The sequence below is a fragment of the Paralichthys olivaceus genome, chromosome 2 (assembly GCF_024713975.1).
Source record: "Paralichthys olivaceus isolate ysfri-2021 chromosome 2, ASM2471397v2, whole genome shotgun sequence".
NCBI classification, from domain to species: Eukaryota; Metazoa; Chordata; class Actinopteri; order Pleuronectiformes; family Paralichthyidae; genus Paralichthys; species Paralichthys olivaceus.
This window is the reverse complement of record NC_091094.1, coordinates 26,830,220-26,853,666: the sequence shown is the minus strand read 5'-3', so window position 1 is coordinate 26,853,666 and position 23,447 is coordinate 26,830,220. Positions and strand designations below refer to the sequence as shown.

The 23,447-nt window shown below is 41.9% G+C and overlaps 1 protein-coding gene and 1 long non-coding RNA gene across 2 annotated transcripts; both read left to right on the top strand.

The window, feature by feature from the left end:
- Positions 1–825: 825 nt before the first annotated feature.
- On the top strand, positions 826–12,652 carry klf15 (Kruppel like factor 15). The gene is made up of 3 exons (XM_020086481.2): positions 826–1,387; positions 3,909–5,377; positions 10,824–12,652. The coding sequence occupies exons 2-3, from the start codon at positions 4,134–4,136 to the stop codon at positions 10,990–10,992; spliced, it is 1,413 nt and encodes a 470-aa protein (XP_019942040.1). The 5' UTR covers positions 826–1,387; positions 3,909–4,133; the 3' UTR covers positions 10,993–12,652.
- Positions 12,653–18,198: 5,546 nt separating this feature from the next.
- Positions 18,199–22,945, top strand: LOC138406034 (uncharacterized). Its single transcript, XR_011239703.1, has 3 exons — positions 18,199–19,349; positions 22,481–22,539; positions 22,625–22,945. It is a non-coding gene; the product is annotated as an uncharacterized lncRNA (long non-coding RNA).
- The last annotated feature ends 502 nt before the right edge of the window (positions 22,946–23,447 follow it).

Genomic DNA, 23,447 nt, shown 5'->3' with positions numbered 1-23,447 from the left:
CTGAAAATGGCAGTGCCCTGCTGTTTTAGGAAATCACTCAACCTTTGTATTGAAAATCAAACACATTTGTGGGGTTATTCCAGAGCTTTATATCCTCAGTAGGAACCACCGGGATTATGGCTGAATGCCACACACTGTACTGAGACACAGACCCACACATTTTGGGGCATTTCAGAGACAAATTAAAGAAGAAAAAGCAAACCAGATCTGCAGTATATCACAAATACACAGTTTGACACTTTGCAAAGACATGTCAGGCTGCTGAGACCTGCAGCTGGTGTAACGCAGCATCGATATATACAAGGAACAGGAACACTTTAGAGGAAAATGCATGAGTTTGATATAATTTTCAACTTTTCAAGGAAGAACAAGAATGGACTGAGTTAGTTATGATCTTTTAATGTACTGAGTAAAAATGTTGTTGATCCTCATGCATGATAATATTCCAGCACAAATGTTCAGATCCTAATTAATGTTTTATATCAATAATAGATCAAATCAATAAATGAGAAAAAAAATCCTCTATAATCTATATATTATATGTGTATATTTTATTTCTACTCTTATAATTCCTTGTGGTTATATTGCATGTCATTTTATTATTACTTTTACTGATGTCGATTTTGTCTGATTTTTTGACTGTCCCCATTGTGGGACTAATGGGATCCTCTTATCTGTCGTGTGTGTGTGTGTGTGTGTGTGTGTGTGTGATTTTGGTGATGGGACTTTGACTTGCCCTGTTGGACTTGAGTCCAGACATTAATCAATAGTGTTTTATTAGAGGCAAACAAATAAGTCCCAGTTTTCACTCCCTGTCCTCTATGTTCTGTTTTCACGTCATCTCTATGTGGTTTGTTTTGGAACTTTTCCAACTGTAAAAAACGAACTTGACTTCAGACTCATTTAATGCAGCTCAGCTCAATTCACAGAATCCTTCAGATGAAACCAGTACATGAATGTGATCTGTTTTCATCATGTCGAAACGGATGATCAACTCCACCTGCAGTCCGGTTGTTGTGTTGTGGTGTTGACAGGTCCCAACTGCTCTGTCCACATGTTGTTCCACGCAGCGCCGCTTCAGTCACACTGACTGACAAGACCGGACGACCCGCCTCCATCCCAGCGCGGCCGTCCAATGAGGCTGCGGAGCGGGGACGAGCCTTCAGCAGCAGCAGCCTCTTATTTCTCACTACAGCACCTCAGGAGCACACTGGCAGTCATGTGACGGTCATATAGTACAACTCGGTGAGCGATCGGTCCAGTCCTACCCTGCTGCCTCTGCTGCTGCTGTATGGCGAGTCTCAAGGTTAAATCCTGCTCCGGTAACACACTGCGGATATAAACAAGCTCCCCGCGCCTTTTGCATTGGGAATATATTTGCTGTGAGGTGAGTGTGGAGCTTTATTCTCCCCGTTAGCGGCTCCGGGCTGCAGCGTGCGCGTGTTTCCGCTCCGTGCCACAGCCCGTGCTGCAGCAGCCTGGACGAAAACATGTTTACGTTGAGAGCGGAGACGCGCGCCAACCCGCGCCGTGCGTTAAGACGCGCGGCCGGAGGCCAGCGGACGGTCAGGACAGCACGGGGCTCGGTCAGTGTGCAGCCTGTGGATTAGTGTCTCCACAGGAGGGTCTGTGTCGCTGTGCAGAAGATTAACGACGCGACGTAAATGAATGAACCGAGTTTGGCTCTCGGAGCTGCGCGTTCTCTGATCCACGCTGCCTCAGAAACGTGGCCGCTGGAGCAGATCACGGTTATGTAATTGTTGTTGTTGTTATTCTAACACAGAAAGATCATATTTGTTGAGATGATTCGGCATAGATGATTTATGATTTATGATTTAGGTGAACTCTAAGTTTTGTAAATGCACATTTTAAATAATAATAAGATAACTTCTCCATGACCATGTGCAAGAAATACACATCACATGTGGCCCAACCTGCAGCTGCACCTAAATATTTCTCTCTTGGTGACGTGGCTGCTGTAATGCTCTGTAATTGTCCCGTAAACAGGCAGGGGATTTGAGCAGCACACTGCTGCCCACTGCCCCATGCGTGTTTTCTGATAATAATGTTGACAGTGTTTTTTTCTCCCCCCTCAGCCTGGGTTTACTCTCGGTCAATGAGACCATGTAGGGGCCCCTGGAAAGGGAGGAGGTGGAAGCGGGAGGGTGGATAAGGGAGGGGGGTATGACCGACTCTCTCTGGAAAATAACCTATGAATTCAAGAGTAAGACATTGTAAAAAATGAGATAAAGTCGAAGAAGATAGTGTAGTTTTTATAGACAAGACAACTGTAACCTACTGATCTTTAAGTCATTTAAACTGGCCACCATAACAGAGATAAGAAGCAAGAGATTAAAAAGGACGAAGCTAAACAATATTAAAAGAAAATTAAATCACTTCTATTACAAAAGAAGACGACTTTAAGTAACATGCAGTCAATAAAACTCTTGAATCATATAATAGGAAAGTAACTAAAGCCACCACATTGTGTGAAAATCATTGTAATATTACAGTAAACTTTATGCCATAAAATCCATAAAGTGTTTTAGATTTATGGTGTAAGTTTCACAGAAGCTCTCACTACTTATGATAGTATGATACATAAAGTCTGATGCCAAAGGAGATAAGTTGTAACTAGCTACAGTAATAATTTAAGTTTCAATGGGACTGTAGTGATCTGACTTAGTCTGACTGTGAGTATAAACTTATCATATGGTGCCAATTTCAGGTGGCATTCTCCTTTTCTGCTTCTCACCACTAGTTTTCAAATTCCGCTTATGGAGATCAACAAGCGAGCAATCACCCAGTTAATATGTTTTTATGTCTAATCTCTTTTTTGTGAGATTTTTCTTGCAATAATGTGCATTCACTTAAACAATTTTCACTAAAACAACCTCAAATCGATGTGGCCAACAACCCTGCATCCTGTGGTTAGTGCTGCCCAAGACCCAAAACAATTGTGATTGTTAATGAAAAACAAAAGCAAGACAGAGCATTTCCCCCCCGTGGCAGAATGATATTGGGTGCAGACCTTTCAGGTGTGGAGTTATGGACGTACAAGACTAGGGAATATGTAGAGGAAGTAGTGCCACTGTATTTCTAATATTAATTAAAGCACTTTTTATATTTTACCTCAATATTCTCATTCTGAGAACATCACTTTTGTGTTAAACTGTCCATAGCTCATATGTCCTCAATAAAGGCTCAAGCAATATGCTTGGGAACCAGTGCAGCAGAAAAACTGTTTAAGTGATAGTTTAAAACTGAATCCGAGCCCTTTGGTCGTCTCTGCACTCCGCTTACTTTGACCGATAGTTCTGTGTATTGTTATGTGACAGTCGTGTGCCATAGTAATTATGATGTGAGTAAAGGAGGAAGTTAACAAAGATAATATGTAGAGAAACAAAGTGGATAGATGGGTCAGCATAACACAAGACTTGGTATGTACTCAGGAGGTCATTTCAATGTCAGTGTTTCTTTACTTAATGGCCATTCCACAACCTTAACCATGTGTTTGTTGTTGTTACCATGGTGATGACTGTCTTGTATGCTTATGCACCAGTGGGTCATGTCCAAGGGTAGGGACAGACGACCTCTGCGATCATGTAGGTCTGAGGACTTGTTGAAATAAACACACTGCCAGTAAGTCCTCTGCCCCAAATGCAGCTAATCCTTCGTGTTATGTAATACATATTTTCACTGTGCTTTGTCATTTATATTATGACGTGGCTGCATCGGGTACTACTTGACAGATGGATTGAAGGAAATGGCACCTTGTCAGGCATTTTTCAAGAAATATGCAATCATCTGATTTTTTTTAAGTCAGGCCATATTTTGGATTTGAGCAGCAGGCACATGTGGTATTGAGATTAACAGATATCTTTCTGTCTGTGTTTTTTTCAATTTAGAGACAGTGTATCCTGACTGGAGACCTTGGATTGTTTCATTTACTTTTTCCACTCTGAGAGAGAACCCCAGGTGTTGCACTATCCCACACGTGTGGGAAAAGTGACCTTGGTGACCTGGGTTTGTTTGGCCTGACTTTCCCAGATGCAGAAGGAATAATTCTATTAAAAATCATTCTAAACAGACTCTGAATCCAACAAGAGACTGAGGTTTGGCACTAGCCAGGAATGGTAGATAACTTGACAGCAAGCAAGGAGATTTTTCTTCCTCACAGTGGCTCTCCACCGACCTACTGGCTGTCTGACATGGTGACAGACCTGGGGTCCTACCAGGTGATGCCTTCGCCGCTTTCGGAGGACGACCTGAGCGAATCGTCCAGCCCTCGTTCCTGCTCCAGCCCAGACTCCCAAGTGCTCAGCTCAAGCTATGGCAGCAACTCCAGTGCTGAGAGCCAGGATAGCATCTTGGACCACCTGCTGTCCCAAACCTCTTTAGGAGGTGCCAACAGTGTCCCTGCAGGGTCTGTTACACCTTTAGCCACTTTCCTTTGGGACTCACGAAGAGATGAGCCCTCCAAATGCGAGCCTGTAAAGGAGGAAAATTTTGATTTTCTCAACTGGTCCAATGTGAAGACAGAGGAGCAACTTGGAGGGTCCTTTCAGCCCACTCTGGAAGAAATTGAAGAATTCCTGGAGGAGAATATGGATGTGGTGACAATGAAGCAGGAGATCCAAGACAGTTGCTCAGAGTTGGGAGTGGGACTGGAGGAAGCTCTTGGTCTAGACGTTGGTCTCGAGTGGTGCAGGGAGGCATCCTCTGATTATAAGGTAGAACCAGAGACCAAGTACTCAGACCAAACTGTCCCAACCTCCAGCAAAACTGACCTGGCCACTGCTGCCTCCAGTGAGACCAAAGCTACATTAGTTAACCCCACACATGAATCCAGAGCTGGGGCCAAGAATGCACCAGTCAACAAACCTTCGTCAGTAGACAGTCGTACTAACAATGGTGGAATGCCTGTCGTCCTACAGATTCAACCCCTTCAAATCAAGCAGGAGCCCACAGTGGCACCGCTTGCCCCAGTAGCACAGCCGCCACAGCCTCCCCCAGCATCAGACATCAAAATTGCACAGCTGCTAGTCAACATCCAAGGTCAGACATTTGCGCTGGTGCCCCACATCGTGCCATCTGCTAACCTCAACATCTCCTCCAAGTTTGTGCGCATTGCTCCTGTCCCCATCGCAGCCAAGCCTCTTGGGCTTGGGGATTGCTCAGCCAGCCAGGGATCAGGGATTCTTGTTGGAGGTCAAAAGTTCCAGAAGAATCCAGTGGCGGATCTTATCAAAATGCACAAATGCACTTTTCCTGGCTGCACCAAGATGTACACCAAGAGCAGCCACCTCAAGGCCCACCTGAGGAGGCACACTGGGGAAAAGCCTTTCGCCTGCAACTGGCAGGGCTGTGGATGGAGGTGGGTACTGTGGAGGAAGTGTGAACTGAGTGATTGAATGTGTTTCTACATACGTCTTAACATGCAGGCCCTGGCTGACAGGATTAAACATTCACCTCACAGACAGAATGATCTCTGCCCATACACAATTACTTACTCACTGCAGCTTTTACGTTTAATTGTTTGTTATCTTAGAAGATTACAATACGCGATTGACTCATATTTATGACTGGTTATAAAAAGCCTGTTTAAAGATTTGTTTATTGCAGGACTGAGCAATAACATCAGTTAGCAGGGTGCTTGAAAAGGAGCTTAACACCCATTACTTGGCGTTTCCTATCTGGAAGCAGCAGTAACTATATTTCAGGGGACATGTGTATAATTTGTGCATAGTGCATAGTGTCATGTTGCTAGTGCAGTTTTTAACTGACTCTTGAACTGACCTGTGACATTGAGGGACATCCAATAGCTCCCCTCAAGTGACACACACACACACAGATACACACAGAGGCAACTTGTTAACATGAATGTCGTAAGTGGTAATATGGTTAACTACAATAGCAGACTTTCGTGCGCTTCTGTCTGAGACGCGTCTCTCTCATGCAGCCTTGCAAGTGTCAGTTGCGATAATGTGAGGAGGACTTGTACACAGTCACACTTCTCAGGAGGCGAGATATCTGGGATGTGCAAGAATAGCTGGGGTCCCATTTTTTTAAGGATGTAAACTAAATCTGGGACAGCGCATATGGGCTGGAGTCACATGGGAACAACATGGGAACCTCCTGTTGAGACTCGACAGCTGTGCAGTTGCTGAGGCAGTATGAGTGCATGTGTATGTGTATTTTTGTTTGCTAAGTATAAAGCAGCAATATCTAATTTGAAACCTGCTGTGTGCAATGGAAAGAGGCAGAGAGACAACTTAGGCATCTTCATCAGTGAGACGATTTCTTGTCTTGAGTTGACATCAGGTCAGTCAGTGAGACTGGCTCGACTGCAGCCGGAGAACAAACACACATCACTTTTTAGAATAAATGTGACACACACACACACTCTCCCTGGCTATTTCAAATATATTTTTGATCTAATGTGGAGTGTAACTGTGCATTTAAAGAACTTAAATATAAATCAAAGTTACCTGTGGCTCAGGATGTAGAGTGGGTCAAATTGCTCCTGATTGCTGTGTGATTGAGAAAGTGCTGCACATAGATGCACTGTATGAATGTGTGTGTGAATGGGTGAATGGTAAAACTGTGCTGTAAAGAGCTTTGACTAGCCATCAAAGTGCTTTGAATACAGACCATGTACCATGTTACCATCGGCTGCTGCGTTTCCAGTTTGTCAACATCATACCTTTGTTTTATTACATTTTAGATATAAAAATAGTATTGCACTTTTTATTCCACCATATTTACTGAAATCTTTAGTTACTTCTCACAGATTTTACTCACAAAAGAACTAATGAGCAAAGATGGGCTGTTGGATGCACTACTATAGACAATATTTATACAATAGCTAAAACTCCTCCTCAACCATTTTCAATTCAAGTGCAATATATTAATGTATCAGTAATAACAGTTCAATAATATTTCATATAATCTACTAATGGTGCAGTGTCCCTTAGTAAAAAGGCTACAGGATGTTATATCTATGTATTTTGCCCCCAATGCCGACAAGATTATATAAATTGTATTCTTCCATGCATCTCTAACAACATACATGCCAATAGGATACCTGCGACTGGCCAATATTGGCCAGTGTCTGTTTCTCCACTCTCCATGGAGCAGATCAATGACGTGCTAAAAGATATGATAACAAATTAAGAAGATTATTTTCACCATATTTTTTATTAAACAGTTATCCCAAAATCTTCAAATGGAATGATTTCAATCAGAATGAAAACGCATGTACGTGCAGCTATTTATAAACCTTTCTTTGCATGCAGGTACTGGCTGATCATTAATATCCCATACAAGATGTATGTAGGTCCATGGAACCAAACTGGCAACCTGCCACTTGTTCTTGTCATGCTGCACAAGTGTGTCCCAGTACATGAGCGGAGAAATCTGTGTGGTAGTAATCCAGGCTGTGTGCTCCAACTAACAAAGGGCTCTTGTCTGTACACAAAAGGCAGGATCTAGTTTGGATGGAAGTGAGCATGTGTGTGAGAACCAGTGTGTGTGTGTGTGTGTGTGTGTGTGTGTAACTCACTGTATGTGATGGGCTAAATGAGGGGGCCGGCAGAAGGAAAAAAAAAGGCTGGGAAAAGTCTGCGAGATGCAAGCGACTAGAGTGAGTAGCCGAGAGTAAGTGAGATTTTCAGTTTTGCACACAATCACTTGAAGGGGTGAGTGAGGAAGTGGAGCGAACAAACACAAAGCGTTGAATAGTAACCATGACTGTGGGCTGGGAACGTCCAGGCTGCCATACTGCATGAAAGGGAAGAGAGGGATCAGTCAGGGTTCCACACATGGAGGAGGAACAGAGAGGGAATGGTCAGATGCAAAGATGAACTGATCGTCCCACTGTATATTCAAATGTATACACAACTTCAGACAGACTCGACTTAATTTATAGTGCAGGAAGTCGACTTCTAAAAATGTTTTATTTCAAGTTTAGTAGATGGTGTTACTGGTTAGATTAGCTCTGGATATTTTCAGAACATTGACATCATTTGTAACATTTTGTAACTATTGGTGTCTTTGTATATTATATATTATTAACTTTAACCAGCTGTAGCAAGCTTCTTGAGCTTATGGAGCCTTGTTGTTGTAGTGGGCAGCTGTGGCTGAGTGGTGGAGTGGTCATCCTCCAACAAGAAGGTCGGCAGTTCATTCCCAGTCTACCCCATCTGCATGCCTCAGGGAAGATGCTGAACCCTGAATTGCCCCTCACAGGAAAAAAAAGTGCTGCTAATAGATGCACTGTATGAATGTGTGTGTGAATGGGTGAAAGGCAAGCTGTGCTGTAAAGCTCCTTGAGTGGTCATCAAGACGAGAAAAGAGCTTTATAAATACAAACCATCTATTGTTCTGAACATTTCTTGGTTATCGTCCCTCACTCTGTGAAGTGATTGTTATTGTGCTGCAGCCCCTGAATGAGAAGATGATCTCTCCTAACGCTATTCCTGTTGCTGTTTTTGTGACAAAAGGTGTGCTGCCAGGAGGATGTATATTGAATGATCTACAGTGGATTCATTGATGATCTGTCTTTTTCTGTCCAAGTGGAACCATAGAACAATTTTAGAATAACTTTGCATCGATTCCAAGTCACAGGGACCTTGTGTTGTGATATTTGACCACCAAAATGATATGGGTTTGAGTTGAAGCGTACCAAACTTGAACAATTCCATCACAATGTTTGAGCAATCGCGTTCACAAGAATGGGAAAGAGGGACGGACAGATAACTCAAAAACATAACCTCAGGAGGCACAAAAACAATAAGGTGTCTCCAGGTTGTTTCCTACAGAGCAGAACATCGTCAAGCCCACGTGTTGTTACTCAACTGCTTCAAGCTGACTGTTGTAGGAATGAAGTCAGGGTCTCCGTTGGTAGGGATGGATGAGCTAGTGTGTGTGTGTGTGTGTTTGTGTTTTTGTGTGTGTTGACTTGCTTTTCCCTCCCGCCTGCTTCGCCAGATCAGTTTGCAGTGTCTGTCTGCCTTTATGGATGGTTTATAATTTGCAGAAATCTATATACAGCCTTTCAGACTTGAGCTCACATGAGATGGAAACAAATCTCTTTAATAGAGAGCGAGCAGCTTCAAATTGATGCCGTTGGGACTGAGAGCGGATGAAGCGTTATAAATCCTGTCATTGTTTTGTTCTCTCACATAGCAACAGATCCGAACCAGATGTTGGAATGTCAGGCTTCAGAGTGGCAGTGATAGTGTTACTCTTAACATCATGAGACCATCCATACTAACTACGTAGACCAGCTTGTAGATCCGTTTTGGATGCACGCGGTTTACTGGAAGGCAGTGCATGATTGAAAACATTTGGTTAAGCCAATAACCTCTTTATTTTCATGTATGAAATTTCAGCCCACATCCATCCTGCAGTGATGACGCTGACTTCTCGCTCCACAGTAAATATATCCCGTGATATTTGTGCTGCTTCCCATGGGATCCAACCATACAGTTAGTTATTTGAGTAGGGGAACTAGCAAGCATGGGGTAGGTGTTTCAGCTGCTATTACTGGCTGTGTCTCCTTGTATAAACTATTGTCTGATGCTTCATGTATCTGAATCACGTCTATTACTGCAGCCACTCTACTCCAGCCCTGAGCCTAACGCTGTTTTATCTGCATATGACGGAGAGTACAGCAAGTTCCTACTGAAGCTCCCCAAGTGTGGTTGCTTAATTACAGAGTGGAATTGTATCAATTCATCATCTTGTCAGGTCAGTGGAGCAACATCTGGGATGCAGAGTGTGGCTGGGGACAGTCACTTTCAGAGAACTAGGTTTCTGGGAAGAAGCCGTGGAGCTATTGTCCCTGTGGCTCTAGCCAGGTAGCATTTTCCTCACATGCCAAACCTGCTGCTGCGACGTTTAGCTTGTCCAAGAGTTACAGGAAACTTGTCACATCAGTCTGTGATGCTGGCTCATAAAAAAGAAAATGATGCTGTTGATTCGCCTTACTGAGAAAGGGCCACTGCAGTCATTAGGGGTCCGTGTTAAGGAAAATCAGAGATGTTGCCAGAACACAGTACAAAATAATAGTGTGAGAGCGATGGAAAGATCAAGGTTTTCATCACTTCTTTCATTATGTACAGTGGGTCACTGAATAAAGATGAATAGTTTCCATGTGAAAAGAACCACACTTCAGACTTTGTTTGAGGAATGAACGTAATGTACTGCCATGCACAACAAGTGTACTGCATTATATAGGAACACACTATATAATGGATGGATGGATATTGGAATATCTTTCTTTCTTTCTTTATTAGGATCCTCATTAGAACCAGCATGAGCATACTTTTCCCTTTCCTTCACACAATTAAGTAATAATTCTTAACCAAAATTGATATCCAATAATAAGTTTGTTTTCACCCATCCTGCACAATTCCCACGTTAAATTAAATTCCAAGAAAACAAGATTTTATTTCTACTTTCACCCTAATCCACATATATAAACTTTTTCCAGTTTAATCAAAGTTTGGTGCTTGTGTCATAACTAAGGTTCAACGAGGCATAGCCAACTGCAATATGCATCTATTGCCATCAAAATTGTGGCACGCTTCTTTTATAATATACACTTTTTTATCCTTGGGTTTGGGGATAGATATGAAGTTATTCCACGTCAAAAGACCGAAGTCAAAGTGAAACCATGGGCTATCAGTGTTAAAGTTAAAGTCAAGTGTTATGACTTTTATGATTTTCTCAAGTTGAGTCTAAAATCATCAGATTCGTGATTCCTGTTCACTCATGTCTGACCCTGAATCTGAAACACCTTCTCTTCTTTCTTCCAGGTTTTCACGGTCGGATGAGCTCTCTCGACATCGGCGGTCCCACTCGGGGGTCAAACCCTACCAGTGTCCTGTATGTGAGAAGAAGTTTGCCCGCAGCGACCACCTGTCGAAACACATCAAAGTCCACCGTTTTCCACGGAGCAGCCGGACAGTTCGTGCAGAAAACTGACGCTGCGCTCGCCTCACTGGGATCTCTGGGAACGCTGGGAATGCTGGGATCACTCTCATACAGACATAAGCCACAGGAGCAGTGTGTGAGTGTGAACTTACTGGTGTGCGTGCACACTTTTTGGGCCTTCATTGAGTCAAAATGAATATGTGAGTGGAAAGGAGGTTTTCTTTTTATTTCAGCAGTCTGTGATTGTTCTAATTTATTTTATCAAAGCCACAAGCCCACACAGTTGACCATCTTGTCTGTAATACGCTGGTTGTTATTGCTGTTGGCGTGTTTGTCCTGTCTTTATCTCCTGCCTCAGCAGAAGATTCAGTCTGGACTATGTGGTAGACTTGGTAAAAGCCTTGTCTGTCCATTCTACCTGAATAAAAACAACTGCCTTTATCTTGCACATTCCTCGTCTTATGCAATGTAATGGAAGTGTGACTGAAGTTCACTGGGATCCCTATTAGCTACTATCAGAGTCACAATTACTCTCCGGGCTTCCCAAGCCTGTGAGGGGTCTCCGACAGCTTTGTCCCACTTTTGGTCGCCTTGCGCTGCAGTTCATTGACGGAGAAGGTGGATAATATATATCTGAAATTCATTTTGTTGTTGATGGAGGGGGGAGAACTGTATTACTACAAAGACATAAAGTACAGATTAGTTAAGCTTGCAACAATCTTCCAGGACATTTTTAACAGCAACTTTGTAAAGCTGCTTGAGACTCAAGAGCGAGAATGACACAGCAACACAAGAAATGCAAAAAGTGAAACACAACTAAAAGGCTAAGCGCACAGTGATTGTCAAATCAGCCTTCTGATCAGTGTTAAGTGTTCTTTGTTATCCTTTTATTAAGCTATCACATGTACCTACATGCTGGTCTTGTATTTTTTATCAATTTTCTGGCCTTACTGTACCACAGAGCCAAATGGTTTTGAAAATCAGGCTTGTCAGTGTTTTCCACATGTTAATCAGGTGACTGGTGACATGGTCTCATGCAGTGGCCCTGTGCACAGCCACAGAACTGAATGTCTCAGTCTGCGATCAGTATTTGAACGACTAGTTTTCTATCGACTTGATACAAAAGCTGCCTCAGCTCCGCTTTATCTGTTAATGGAGCGACCTGGACAGCCTTCCACCTCTGAGGTGACATCAGTGGACACACTACAAACCATGGTGCTGAACTACCAGGAGGACAAGCTCCTTGGGAAATGTAGTCACAACAACCTTCTCGAGGCCATGACACACCTTCAAATGCCCCAAATGCTGTCAAATATTGTTTTCTAGGTGTAGCACACCCCACTGTGAATATGTAGGGGAGTGACGGTGCCGTCCATGCGTAGTTCATGTATTTAAGGGGACAACATGCAGGGGCACATTGTGCATCATTCCTTTCATTCAATTTTTGAATTGTCAATGCTTGTGCGAACACAGGTGTTTTATCGCATCCTATGAATGTATGTAAATATGCAGGAGTGTACATCGCTGCATCCGGGAAAAGACACAGAGATTCTGATACCATATCTTAAAACAAATGAGTGCTTGTGAAGATTTGTAGTTTCAACCTAAATGTGTATATAACTTAACATTTCAGTACATATGAATATATTATATATATTTTTTCTTTGTTCTATCCAAGATGCATTTACAAATAAAAGTGAAAAGAAGCAAACGTGTGTACTTCATCTTTACCAACCATTATGAAGTGATATTATACTGACTGCTCTCAATGCTGTTTTCTCTACTCTGCCTGTTTCCACTCAATCCTTCATGTATTTCTTCATTCATCTTAGCCTAAAATTACCACTTTAATGGATGCTGACTTTAAAAAGTTTTAATATCCACTTTTTTGTGTTTCTCTGTGGGGAGTGATGAGGTCACAGCCCAGACACCAAACCCTGTACACATTCTACATTGATATTTTAATCCATTCCACATGCACTGGCTGACTGAAAGGTAAAAGTTACTCTGATTGGAATTTTACAAAAAACTCCAAGTCAGTGTAGGAGCTTTGCTGGAGCTTTCAAACATAAAACAGTCCTCATCAGCAGATAGTGTTTGTTCTGTTGCCACGGAATGAGACGTTCAAAGAGAATTAAACAAACCCAGGTGAACTGTTGAGCTATAAATTTGCAGAAATTGAGTGTCCATTTTACACTTGCCAAGTTTTGCTCAGGCGCAAAAATCCCATTCGCAGTCAAATGTGGCCGATGTTTTCCATCTTGATAACTCTTCATACATTACTCAGGTTCCTCCGGTTGCTCTGTTGTACAGGAAAATAAAAAGATAAGGTGATTGAACACTGTCTGACACCACCCTTGAACCAGGGTTGGTTTGTATACATACATTGTCCCAGCTGAGCTAGTAAAACGACTAGTATTACACTGGCTTCACCCTAGATACATGTTAGTGGACACTGTTTGGACTGACACGTCCAGAACCTTTTGAACCCCTGCTGGCACACATGCCTACACTCAATACTTGTGAGAACCAGAGTGTCTTGACACATCTCATGTTGAAAAGTCTCTGACTCAGCCTCTGCAAAGACATTGAACCCCTAACCGCTCATGATGCTGAATCCATGTATGTGAATGAGTCAAACAAAGTAAAATACCAGCTGTAATAACCAAATATTGCAATTAAGAAGGCGATGATGAAACCAGATTCAGATTCATAATTCATCCAACCCAGTGAGGAAGCATTTCACTTGACAACTGCTCACACACACACACACTGCACAGGAGGCTGCATCTGGTTTGGTCATGAGCTACTTTATAAAATATTGGCACATAAAGATAATAAATACTGTTATCAATGAAGATTTGGTTGATCTTAGTAGAACACGACAGTTTGCTTTGATTTCACATATTTACTCTGGGAGCTGTCCAGTTCCACTACAGACTTGACTATTTGTGTAGCCAGCGTTGCTTAACAGACACAGTCTAGGGAGTGATAATGTATTATAGGGTGTCTCAATATAAGCAAATAATGAATGAGGCAGCGGTTATCCCTTCATTCAGTCTAAGGGCATGATCATACAACGCATAATGAATATCATGGATCAACACTCAGCCACGCTGCGATTTTCTTTGCCACAGGAAGCATTTGCCCCCTCGCTCGCTTTGAAGTGAATGGGAGGCAAAGTTTTGCCATTGATACATTTGCCTATGTGTGACTGTAATGGTGCCTCAACACCAAACATGAAGCAACATTTTTTGTTCATACAAAGGCAAAGTAAAGATGCGAATAGATGCAGATTTCATGTTACTTGTGCCGGGCAACGTGAACGGCGCAACGCAATTTGAGCTAAATTCAGGTCATTGGCGTCACACACGTCAGTGGAAATATTTTAACTCAAGCAGAAAATTCACGCGATGTGATGTGTGCGAAAGCCAATCAGCGTTGAGAATATACCCCACCGGAGACAGGTCATCAAGCCATCGACGGGTCAGCCTTAGGGGAAGCAAGTCATCCAGACACATTAAATACATCAACTTTATAGTTAGATTTTCAGAAAAACTTGAACACTGTAGATTTAAACAAATGATTGTGAATACTGCAATTGTTAGGGGCTATTTTCAATGTCATACACATTTGATGCTCAAAGTGTCCTTGGGCAAGATACTGACTGACTGATACTACCCCGAATTTCCCCTGCAGCTGTGCCAGCAGTGTGTGAGTCCTGTATGATAGAAAGTGCTGCACATAGAGGCACTGAATGGATAAGTGTGCTAATGGGTGGTAAGAACTGTAATGTAGAGAGCTGTGAGTGGTCATCAAGACTATAGTGATGTATAAATACAGAACAGTTGAATTATGTCACAGTCTGCTCTGCTCCTCCCCTGCGCTGCTGCTCAGCCACACCCCTCATCAGTGTAACAGCTTTCACCTGCTCACCATCTCCCATCAAGCCAGTGTTTCAGCAGCCTCACTCCACTCACTCTTTACCAGATTGTCTTCGTTCCCGTGCCTGACTCTCCAGCACTTGTTCCCGGATTGCTTCCCTGGTATCGACCCGACTTGCCTCCGACATCGCCTCTCGTCTCCGCCCCGGAAAATCCACTAGCCTTCTGTCCCCGACCACGAGTTTGTCTGCCGGTTTTCTGTTCCTCGTCTGCCTGTGGCACTTGGCCTGTTCCTGCTCAACCAGAAGACCCACCTGATCAGCTTCACCTCTCCAGCTCATGTCCTCTGGTCTGCTGTTTACCTGCTTAACCTGCTGATTAAAATAGCCTGTGTTTCCGCCGGCCGCCACGGGTGGCCCTTAGTCATTGGAGTAATTAAAGAACTCTTTTGTACTGCATTTGGGGCCCGTTCTGGTTTGTGACACAATTAGAAATGAATGGTTGAGTCCAAATCCATTTCAGGTGTATTTTCAAGTGTCAGCAGCTCTGATTGGATCAACTACTACAGTCCCCACTCTAAACCTGCCTGGTTGGAACTGGCTGTTTGCTTGGCCTGTGGTGCTGGTGGTTGCAGCTTTCTTTATGAAACTGTAAAATTGACTGGCAGTAAAACTCTGCAAGTCTGGACAGAACCCCAAAGCCACCTCTGCTGCACAAACAGCTGTTCACCTGTTCAGGATTTGTGAAACTCGACTCCCAGGTTCCAGATATGCATTCCACAGAGACAGATCTCTGGAATGAGTAGACAGATTGACCACTGCAGTGCAATTACTCTATTTATCTAAAAGCCCCCAGAGATAATTTGTGAAATCCCATAGGAACGACACAGCCCACTGAGGGAGATGATTCCGTGCTGCAGGAACGTGTTGCCTGTCCTAAAATCAGATGTAGAAGACATGTTCACAAAGTCAATAGAGACAAGTTGAAAGTCAAATCTGTGTATGCATTATTTGCATTTGGAATTTGTACACTGTGTCTGCACAGGTGGTCTCTGCGGAGACACCGAAAGTGTTTATTGCTCATACGGGACCAGTTCAATTTATCATGCTCTATGGCTGTCTTTTACCTACACAGGCCACAGATATGTATTTCAACTGCATTAATAATCCAGACACCTCATTTACCATCACTGCATTCTATTAGTGCCATGCACAGAAAGCTGTATATTTTATGTACACATTCAGTATCTTATCAGTGTTCCTGCTGGTTTTATGGTGTTCAGACAGGCTCAAGGTTACATGCTGATGGCCTGACAGGAGGTGCTTAATGTCTGTATTGAGTTTCAGTTAGCGACGTTTCAGCAGATTGTCTGGGCTGATGAATTGGCTTTGGGGAGCACAGCCAGCTGCAGTTTTCAGGACTCGTGCAGAATTGCTGCGATCCATCATTAATGTTGTGAACATGATGGTGGATACAGCATTGGGTGATGGCTGTGTGTTCTGCAATATGTATGTCCAAGGGAAGACTGTTTATCTTAGACGTGTTGGTGCGACTGAATATGTGTCCACGTGTTCTGCATGTGTGTCAATATGCTTTCCAAGCAGACACAGTCCTCCACAGGGAACCCTTGTAATATTTGCATTACCTAATCAGTATGCCTTCCATTTTTATTCATTCATTCTACTCAATAATTTTATTTTAGTTTATAATGTATATTTTAGCTGTATATTTAATTGTATTACTTTAGCTTTATTTAATTTTAGTTTTTATATTTAGTCTTTAAATTTGTTCCTTGTGTGGTTTCAAATATTTTTGAGCATGGCTAGAAGGGAGCCTGTGACCCAAGAATTTCATTGCCAGCAACTGCTGTATGTAAAAGTGTGCACATGATGAATAAAGTCTTGAAGTCTTTCCTGTTAGAAGGGAAACAGTGGAACAATAGGCTGCTGCTGCCTGTTTCCAGAACTGCTGGGCAAATACAAAACATGAGCTTTGGGAGGTGAATGTATCCAAATTACTATTAATTATAATTATTGATACATCTTTATGCATTTTAGCTTTACTAAATTAAGACGTTAATGAGTAATATCCAGGTCTATTTCTGTGAACCAGTTGAAACACGAATGAGAATCAATATCTGCATAAAATCAGCAGTTACAGAAATCAAACAAACATCATGGATGAAGTTTGTAGGGCATTTACAGTTTAGAGTATTTTTAGTGTTGCGTTGCGTTACGATTGGAAGCAGGCAAAACAGCTAGGTCCCTATCTGTCTATCTTGAAACAATATGGCATATGATAGTTTACCTAATAATCTAGTTTTTTAGCAAGAGGTATCTGGCTTTTTCAATCTGTACAAAAACAGAAATGTGAAAGGGTCCATATTGTACTTGGCTGTTAATAGCTGAGAAAGAGTTCCTGCACATATCTACAAAAAACACCTTTTTTTATACGTCTTTATACCAAAACTGTGCATACAAATTTGCATTTGAAAAAAATCTGTCCATATTTAATAAATAATATCCAAGGTGAAAGTCTTTTTTACATTTTTTTTTCACTTTTGATAGAAGCTAATTGCTTCCTAGCTCCTGCTTCATATGTATAGTATATACTGGCCAATATGTTGAACTTTTACTTCATGCCGTGGCTGTAAACCTTCTGCACCCTGATTCTTTTGTGAAATATAAGCATTATCATTAGCTTCAGTCTGTATGTTTACACACTTCATGACCATCACTATCTTTAATGTGGCTCAGTAAAGTGAAAATTCATCAAACATCCAAATCTGCTCTTCATTATTTTTTGCCAGCACAGACTAAATATTGTTCCATCTTCTCTTCACAGGGGAACTTTCAGCCGTGGCTTGTAAAATCCCCAAATTATGAAATAGAAAGTTATGTAAAGACTTCATAGAGTTAAGTCGGGCAATGAAACCCTGTTGCCTGTTCTTCTGTTTGTGTGAGGACCATCATGTCACTCTGCTGAGGTAAGAGAAGTCTGCTCCGTCTCAACAAGGTAACTGTATGTACAGAACATTGGCTCCACCAGAAACTAGATGTCAAACTTCAGTCTGAAAAAAGATCTGCTCTCTTTCATGATATACATATATATGTATAATCATTTTAAACGTGACTAATGTTCTCGTGGTGTTTGTCTGCATTATTTCTCTCGTTGTGTTTCTGTGAAGACCTGGCAGCTCCAAAAAGCAGTCATCACGGCACACTCTTCAGAGAGCCAAGGGCCGAGCACGCATCTGTGGTCCATTACGCAAATGACCATGTGGTTGTGTGTGTCGATTTCCAGACACTAAGTGTACCAGTTTGAAACAAGCAGTATCAGCTGTGTTCTCCATTTCTCCCTCTCAGTCGTCGTCAATTAGTCAAACAACCCAACTCAACAAACCTTTTGAATCATCAGACAATCCCTTATAATGAAAGTGAAGCATTGAAATGTCGACAAATTATTGTTATCAGTCTGACAGAGAAAAAAAACAACAACGTTTGAATGCATTTCATATAAAGCAAAAAGAGTTATTAAGTGGTTGGACTAGATGTGTGGATCAGATGCTGTAGCCTTCACAGCAAATCCTTAACAAATCTAAATTTCATCGATCTATGAAGACAGTAAGATTTGGTTGAAAGCTGCAGAAATACTCATGAACTACCATCTGCAGTGATTGCTTTCTTTGGACTTTTGCAATTTGGGCTAAATTCAGGTCATAGGCGTCACTCACTTCAGTTGAAATATTTGAACTCAAGCAGAAAATTCACGTGATGTGATGTTGCGAAAGCCAATCAGCGTTGAGAATGAACCCCACCGGAGACAGGTCAACAAACCATCGACAAGTCATCCAGACACAGCTCCAGGATAGGATGGTGAAATTCCCTGAGATGTATGAGCCTTAGATTGGTCTTGGATTGGTTTCCACAAATATGAACAATGCAGCAATTGTAGTCACTTCATCTAGGAGTCCTCCGCTGTTCTGTATTAGAATGGGTGAATATTCTTGGGTTGTATTAACTCGCGTTTCTCACACAAGTATCATGAGTTAATACAAATGACGCACCAGTCACACAAATGCAAACCTTTGCCTCATGTTCAGTTCTGATCCATGAGGGGCTGAATTAAACATTTGTCTCTTGTGGCACAGCAAATCTGCAATGTGGATTTGGACTTTTGGGACTCTAGCAAATTTATTTTGAAGTCACTTTCATTGTATTTCTGAGTTGTTTTACTTCCTGTCTGTCATGCCCTCCTCCTCACCTGCCTACTAGGCTCTCTCTTTCTCCCTCTCTCTATCTCTCTGTTGGTGTGTAGGTGCGTGGCTGATTACTGATGTGAACCTGTTGTGCTGGAGTTGGGGCCTTGATTGACCAGCTGCCTATATAAGCTCCACTACTGCTCTCAATCTGCGCCGGACTACAGACTCAGTTCAAGACCAGCAGCTGGATTACAGCCCCAACTCCAGCTCCAGAGTCCTGCCTGCCTGCTTACCTGCCTGTCTACCTGCCTGCCTGCTTACCGGTCTGTCTACCTGCCTGCTTAAGCTATTGGACTTTTCCAATAAACCTCAGTGACCTTAAACCTGTCTCAGCCTCTGCGTCCAAGCCTGGCCTCTAACACTGTCATCTAGTTTTCCCACTCTTGTGATTGTCTTCTCAGTCCTGGTGTGTTTCACCTCTGTCCTACTATCCCAGCCTCTCTTGCGAATTCAGTCTTAGTCACTTTGCTCCACAGTGTTACCTCGAGCTGCTGTTCCTGTTCCCTCTTGTTCCTCAGTGTCTTCTGAGTCTTCATAGGCGTCTGCCTACCACTCGGAGCCTGATGGCTTGCAAAGGCTAATTATTATACAGCAGAGACATTTCTCTGAAGCATGACAAACATAATTCCCATATTTTCACTAAATCTGTAACCAAACCATAACCATAGCAATGTAGAATCCTAAAAGTTCTGATAGTTTTTGGTATTTGATTTTGACGGTTGTGAATGGCCACAAACAATCCTGCCAACTGGGAAGACAGCTCAGAAAACACCATTGTTGCTATAATATTCTTGAACTTTCATTTGGATTAGCCGATTACCTGTGTCTTAATATCTTTTGAGTGCAGAAGTTCTCTTACTAATGACCTCTAAAGCAAAGTAAATGGATTCAGATGGTTGATTCCAAAATAACAAGAGTTAACAAGCGTTTCAAATTATCTTGACTAATTGTGTCACACAGTTGGCTACTGTTATTTTACTGGATTCCAAAACTTAATTTGAGCTAAAGCTGTGCTTCCTCAGTGTGGTTCAACAACAAAGATTGTGTTCAGTCCTAAACGTTTGTATGTTAAGTTTGTGATTGACAAACCACTTTGTCAGTTCTTATTTTTATCGTCTTCCTCTTGCCTTTAACTTTCTCCTCCTTTGTCTGTCTCTGACCAGACTACTCCCACACAGAAATGCTCACTCTACTCTTAAGCAATTGTCTGTCCACTGGGACGTCTGCAGCGTCTATTTTCACTCTCGTTCTCTGCTTTGTTATGCACACTGGCTGCGAGTGGAGGCCATATTCTGTCCTGAAACCACACAGGAAGAGAAGATTTCAACAGGGAGCTGCTGTAAATGGGGCCTTGCTCAGACTGGCTGGGACCAGTTAATGCACTGATGGTGGGAGGTTATTTTATGGACGGTACACATACCTGGTGAGCTAAATGTATATAACTTTGTGCTGAGGTGTGGAATTCTTCAGCCAATAAACATTAATGAGTATATAGGAGAAATTTAGTTATTACAAGGGAGGGCGAACAAATATACCTCATGCTATAAAAAATCTACAACTTATTATTTCTTTACGTGGCCATTTTACGTGATTTACCCAGTAATGAAATGTGCTGTATGCTTATATAGCAATTAGAAAAAGCTGGGAAAATACAAATCAATAAAAATTGTTTGACTGATTAATGTGATACATTTTGTTATTGTAAAAAGTGTTTTTCCTTGGACCACCATAATATCCACATAAAAGTTAATGCATAAAGATAACAGCTAGTTCTGGCAAAGTATAGAGACCATAAATACACTTGATTGCAGCTCTGGTTACTTTCTGCCAGCACGGAAACTTGTGGAATGACACTTTCCTGATTTCTCTTTAACACACTTGTGTGTTGAAACTGTGTCAAAAGGAAGCTGAGGAGGCAGAACTAACTCCCCAGGTCCTTTACAGTAAATGCATGGGTCACAGTTTGCCTGCCCACCCTAACAGCCTGTAGTTTTCCTGTCCATCAGCATAGCTAAGAGGTGGCTAACCACAGCACGTAGCCCAGTGCAGGTTGAAAGGGAAAACTAGTTGTTAACGACTGTCTGTTTAACACTGCTTGTTATTATCTGCTGCAGAATATTTGACCTATGCCACTGTTGTATACTGTTATAAGTCCTCTACAGAAGCTGATGTTGCAGGAAATATATTTCAAATCACCACTATGGTTTTGAATTGATTTGGTACCAGTTCCTGTACCTGAAATTCAGTAGTGGTATCAACTGTACTTTATTGCTCACTCTGTAATATCAAAAAATGAACCTCCTAGAGTAAAGTATTTAAAAAACAAGACACACTACCTGGCAGTATGCACCTTAAAGTTGTTTGTGAGCTGTATTTTCAACAGTCATAACTTATCCAACTGGCAAATGAATTACCTGAAGTAAAGCTGTCAATGCTTCATATAGCCTAGGGTTTCATTGTCCATGGACGGTTCAACTTCCTCTGCAACTTTCATTTATTTTGTATCAGGCGTCTCCTCAAGTTAGATGTGTTGCCATGGCCAGACTTCCCATCACAAATTTGTCTCCTTCAACTTTTCAAAAGCATAACCAGACTTGGGGCCTGTGCTTCCAATTAGCAACACTGTAGCCCGATGCATACCTTCCCAATAATGTCACCCAGATAAACCATGGCACAAGAATTAATGTGTACTATTGGAAGCTCTCCTTAGATTCTACTCTTTTATTCTATTCTACTTGCGCTCTCAGATAGATTTCATGTGAATTGTTGCTCTGCTGTACTGTAACACATTTGGATAATACCCTTAAAAGTACCGAGTTATAGCAGACCCTAATCACTACACTATTACTGGCAGTAATTGCTGTAATTATTATCATTTGGGCAGTACTTCACAAATCTGTGCAATCTCCAAAGTAGTCCAAGCTATTAACACATGCAGCCAAACAGCTGAGTCTGCTGTGCCGCGTCGAAGGGAAGGACATCACATGCATTTCCTCGTTTCCTCTCTCCTCGCCTATCAGGTGACAAGAATGACGATAAGGTGTAGGTGAGGGAAATAATGGAACCACCGAGGACAAATGAGAAACATCCAGATTCCCTGAGTCCCTCAAAGAAAATCAGTCTGTTACAGCCTGGCAGAGCATCAGGGGAGTTGTACTTTATCTTTTTTCTCTTTCTTTGTCTCTTATCTTCTGATGTCTATGGATCATAGTTCAAACAGTCAATGAAATACAGGATTTGACCTCAAATATTGGACGACGTGACTAAAGTTCATTTCTTAACTGATTAAGATCTTTTGTCCAATAAAACTGAAAAACTGAAATATTTTCTTTGTTAAACCTGATAATGAAGTTCTCCTCTCATGTGGCTTTTGTTGTTGTTCCAATCTTCACAGGTCCTTCACACCTTATCTGCCCAAGGTTGGAAAGATGTTAAGGCACTCAGGCCTTAGAGGTGTGTGTGTTGCAGGTTTAGTTTAATGAATCCATGCTGAAGTGATTCTTTTAAACCTTGCACACATTTTCTTTCACTTTAAAAGGGGCGGATCAGAGAGCTGAAGAGGCACCACAGATGATTACTGTGCAACACTGTATGGAGGGTTGCTGCCCTCTGACATGTGTTGGAGTTTGAACACATGGCTGCGACAGTATCTGCGTCCCAGACTGTCCTTATACGATGAGACAGCTGGTCCCTGAATCTGGTTCAGACACAGAAAAACAGTATTTCCTCATGAGTGCAGAGGAAAAACAGACTAACTCTTGTTCACTTTCTTTCTTTTCTGTTTTATGCATTTAATTTATTTTTCTTTCTTTAGTATTTATTTTAGTATCTATATTATTAAAGGTGCTATACAAATAAAGATTATTGTTATCATTATTATACATTACCTTTAAATTTAGACTTTTTTCAGTCTGTCCACACATAGACAGTGCGGAAACTGTAGCTACAGCTACAGCTAACTACAGTTGAGCTGGACCATGACACTGCATGGAACAAGTCCCTCATTACAATATTGGAATGTGATTCTGCAGAATATGTAAAAAGCTCTAAGGCAGCTATTTCTTTACCTCTTGGATCTTCAGGACGTTATTGACTGAGCATATGTCTGTTTTAGTAACCATTAAACTGGAGTTCTAGATCATCATTGACCTGACGAGCCAGGTGCTTTCAAGACCATCTGCGTGGATTGACAAAGAAAGCAATAACTACAATAACAATATTGTACAATAACATTCTTTTTATACCACAGCATTTGAGGCATTTGTAAAATTGATAACAAATCTGGAATACAGTGAAGGGTTTACATGGTGGGTCAAACATACTACAGTGACTTCAGAAAAAGACCCCGTCATGTTTCTGTC

Excerpts from the sequence above, each read along its gene's own strand:
- klf15 (XM_020086481.2), top strand. The coding sequence starts at position 4,134 with ATGGTAGATAACTTGACAGCAAGCAAGGAGATTTTTCTTCCTCACAGT. Across the intron at positions 5,378-10,823 it reads TGGCAGGGCTGTGGATGGAG|GTTTTCACGGTCGGATGAGC; the intron begins GTGGGTACTGTG and ends TCTTTCTTCCAG.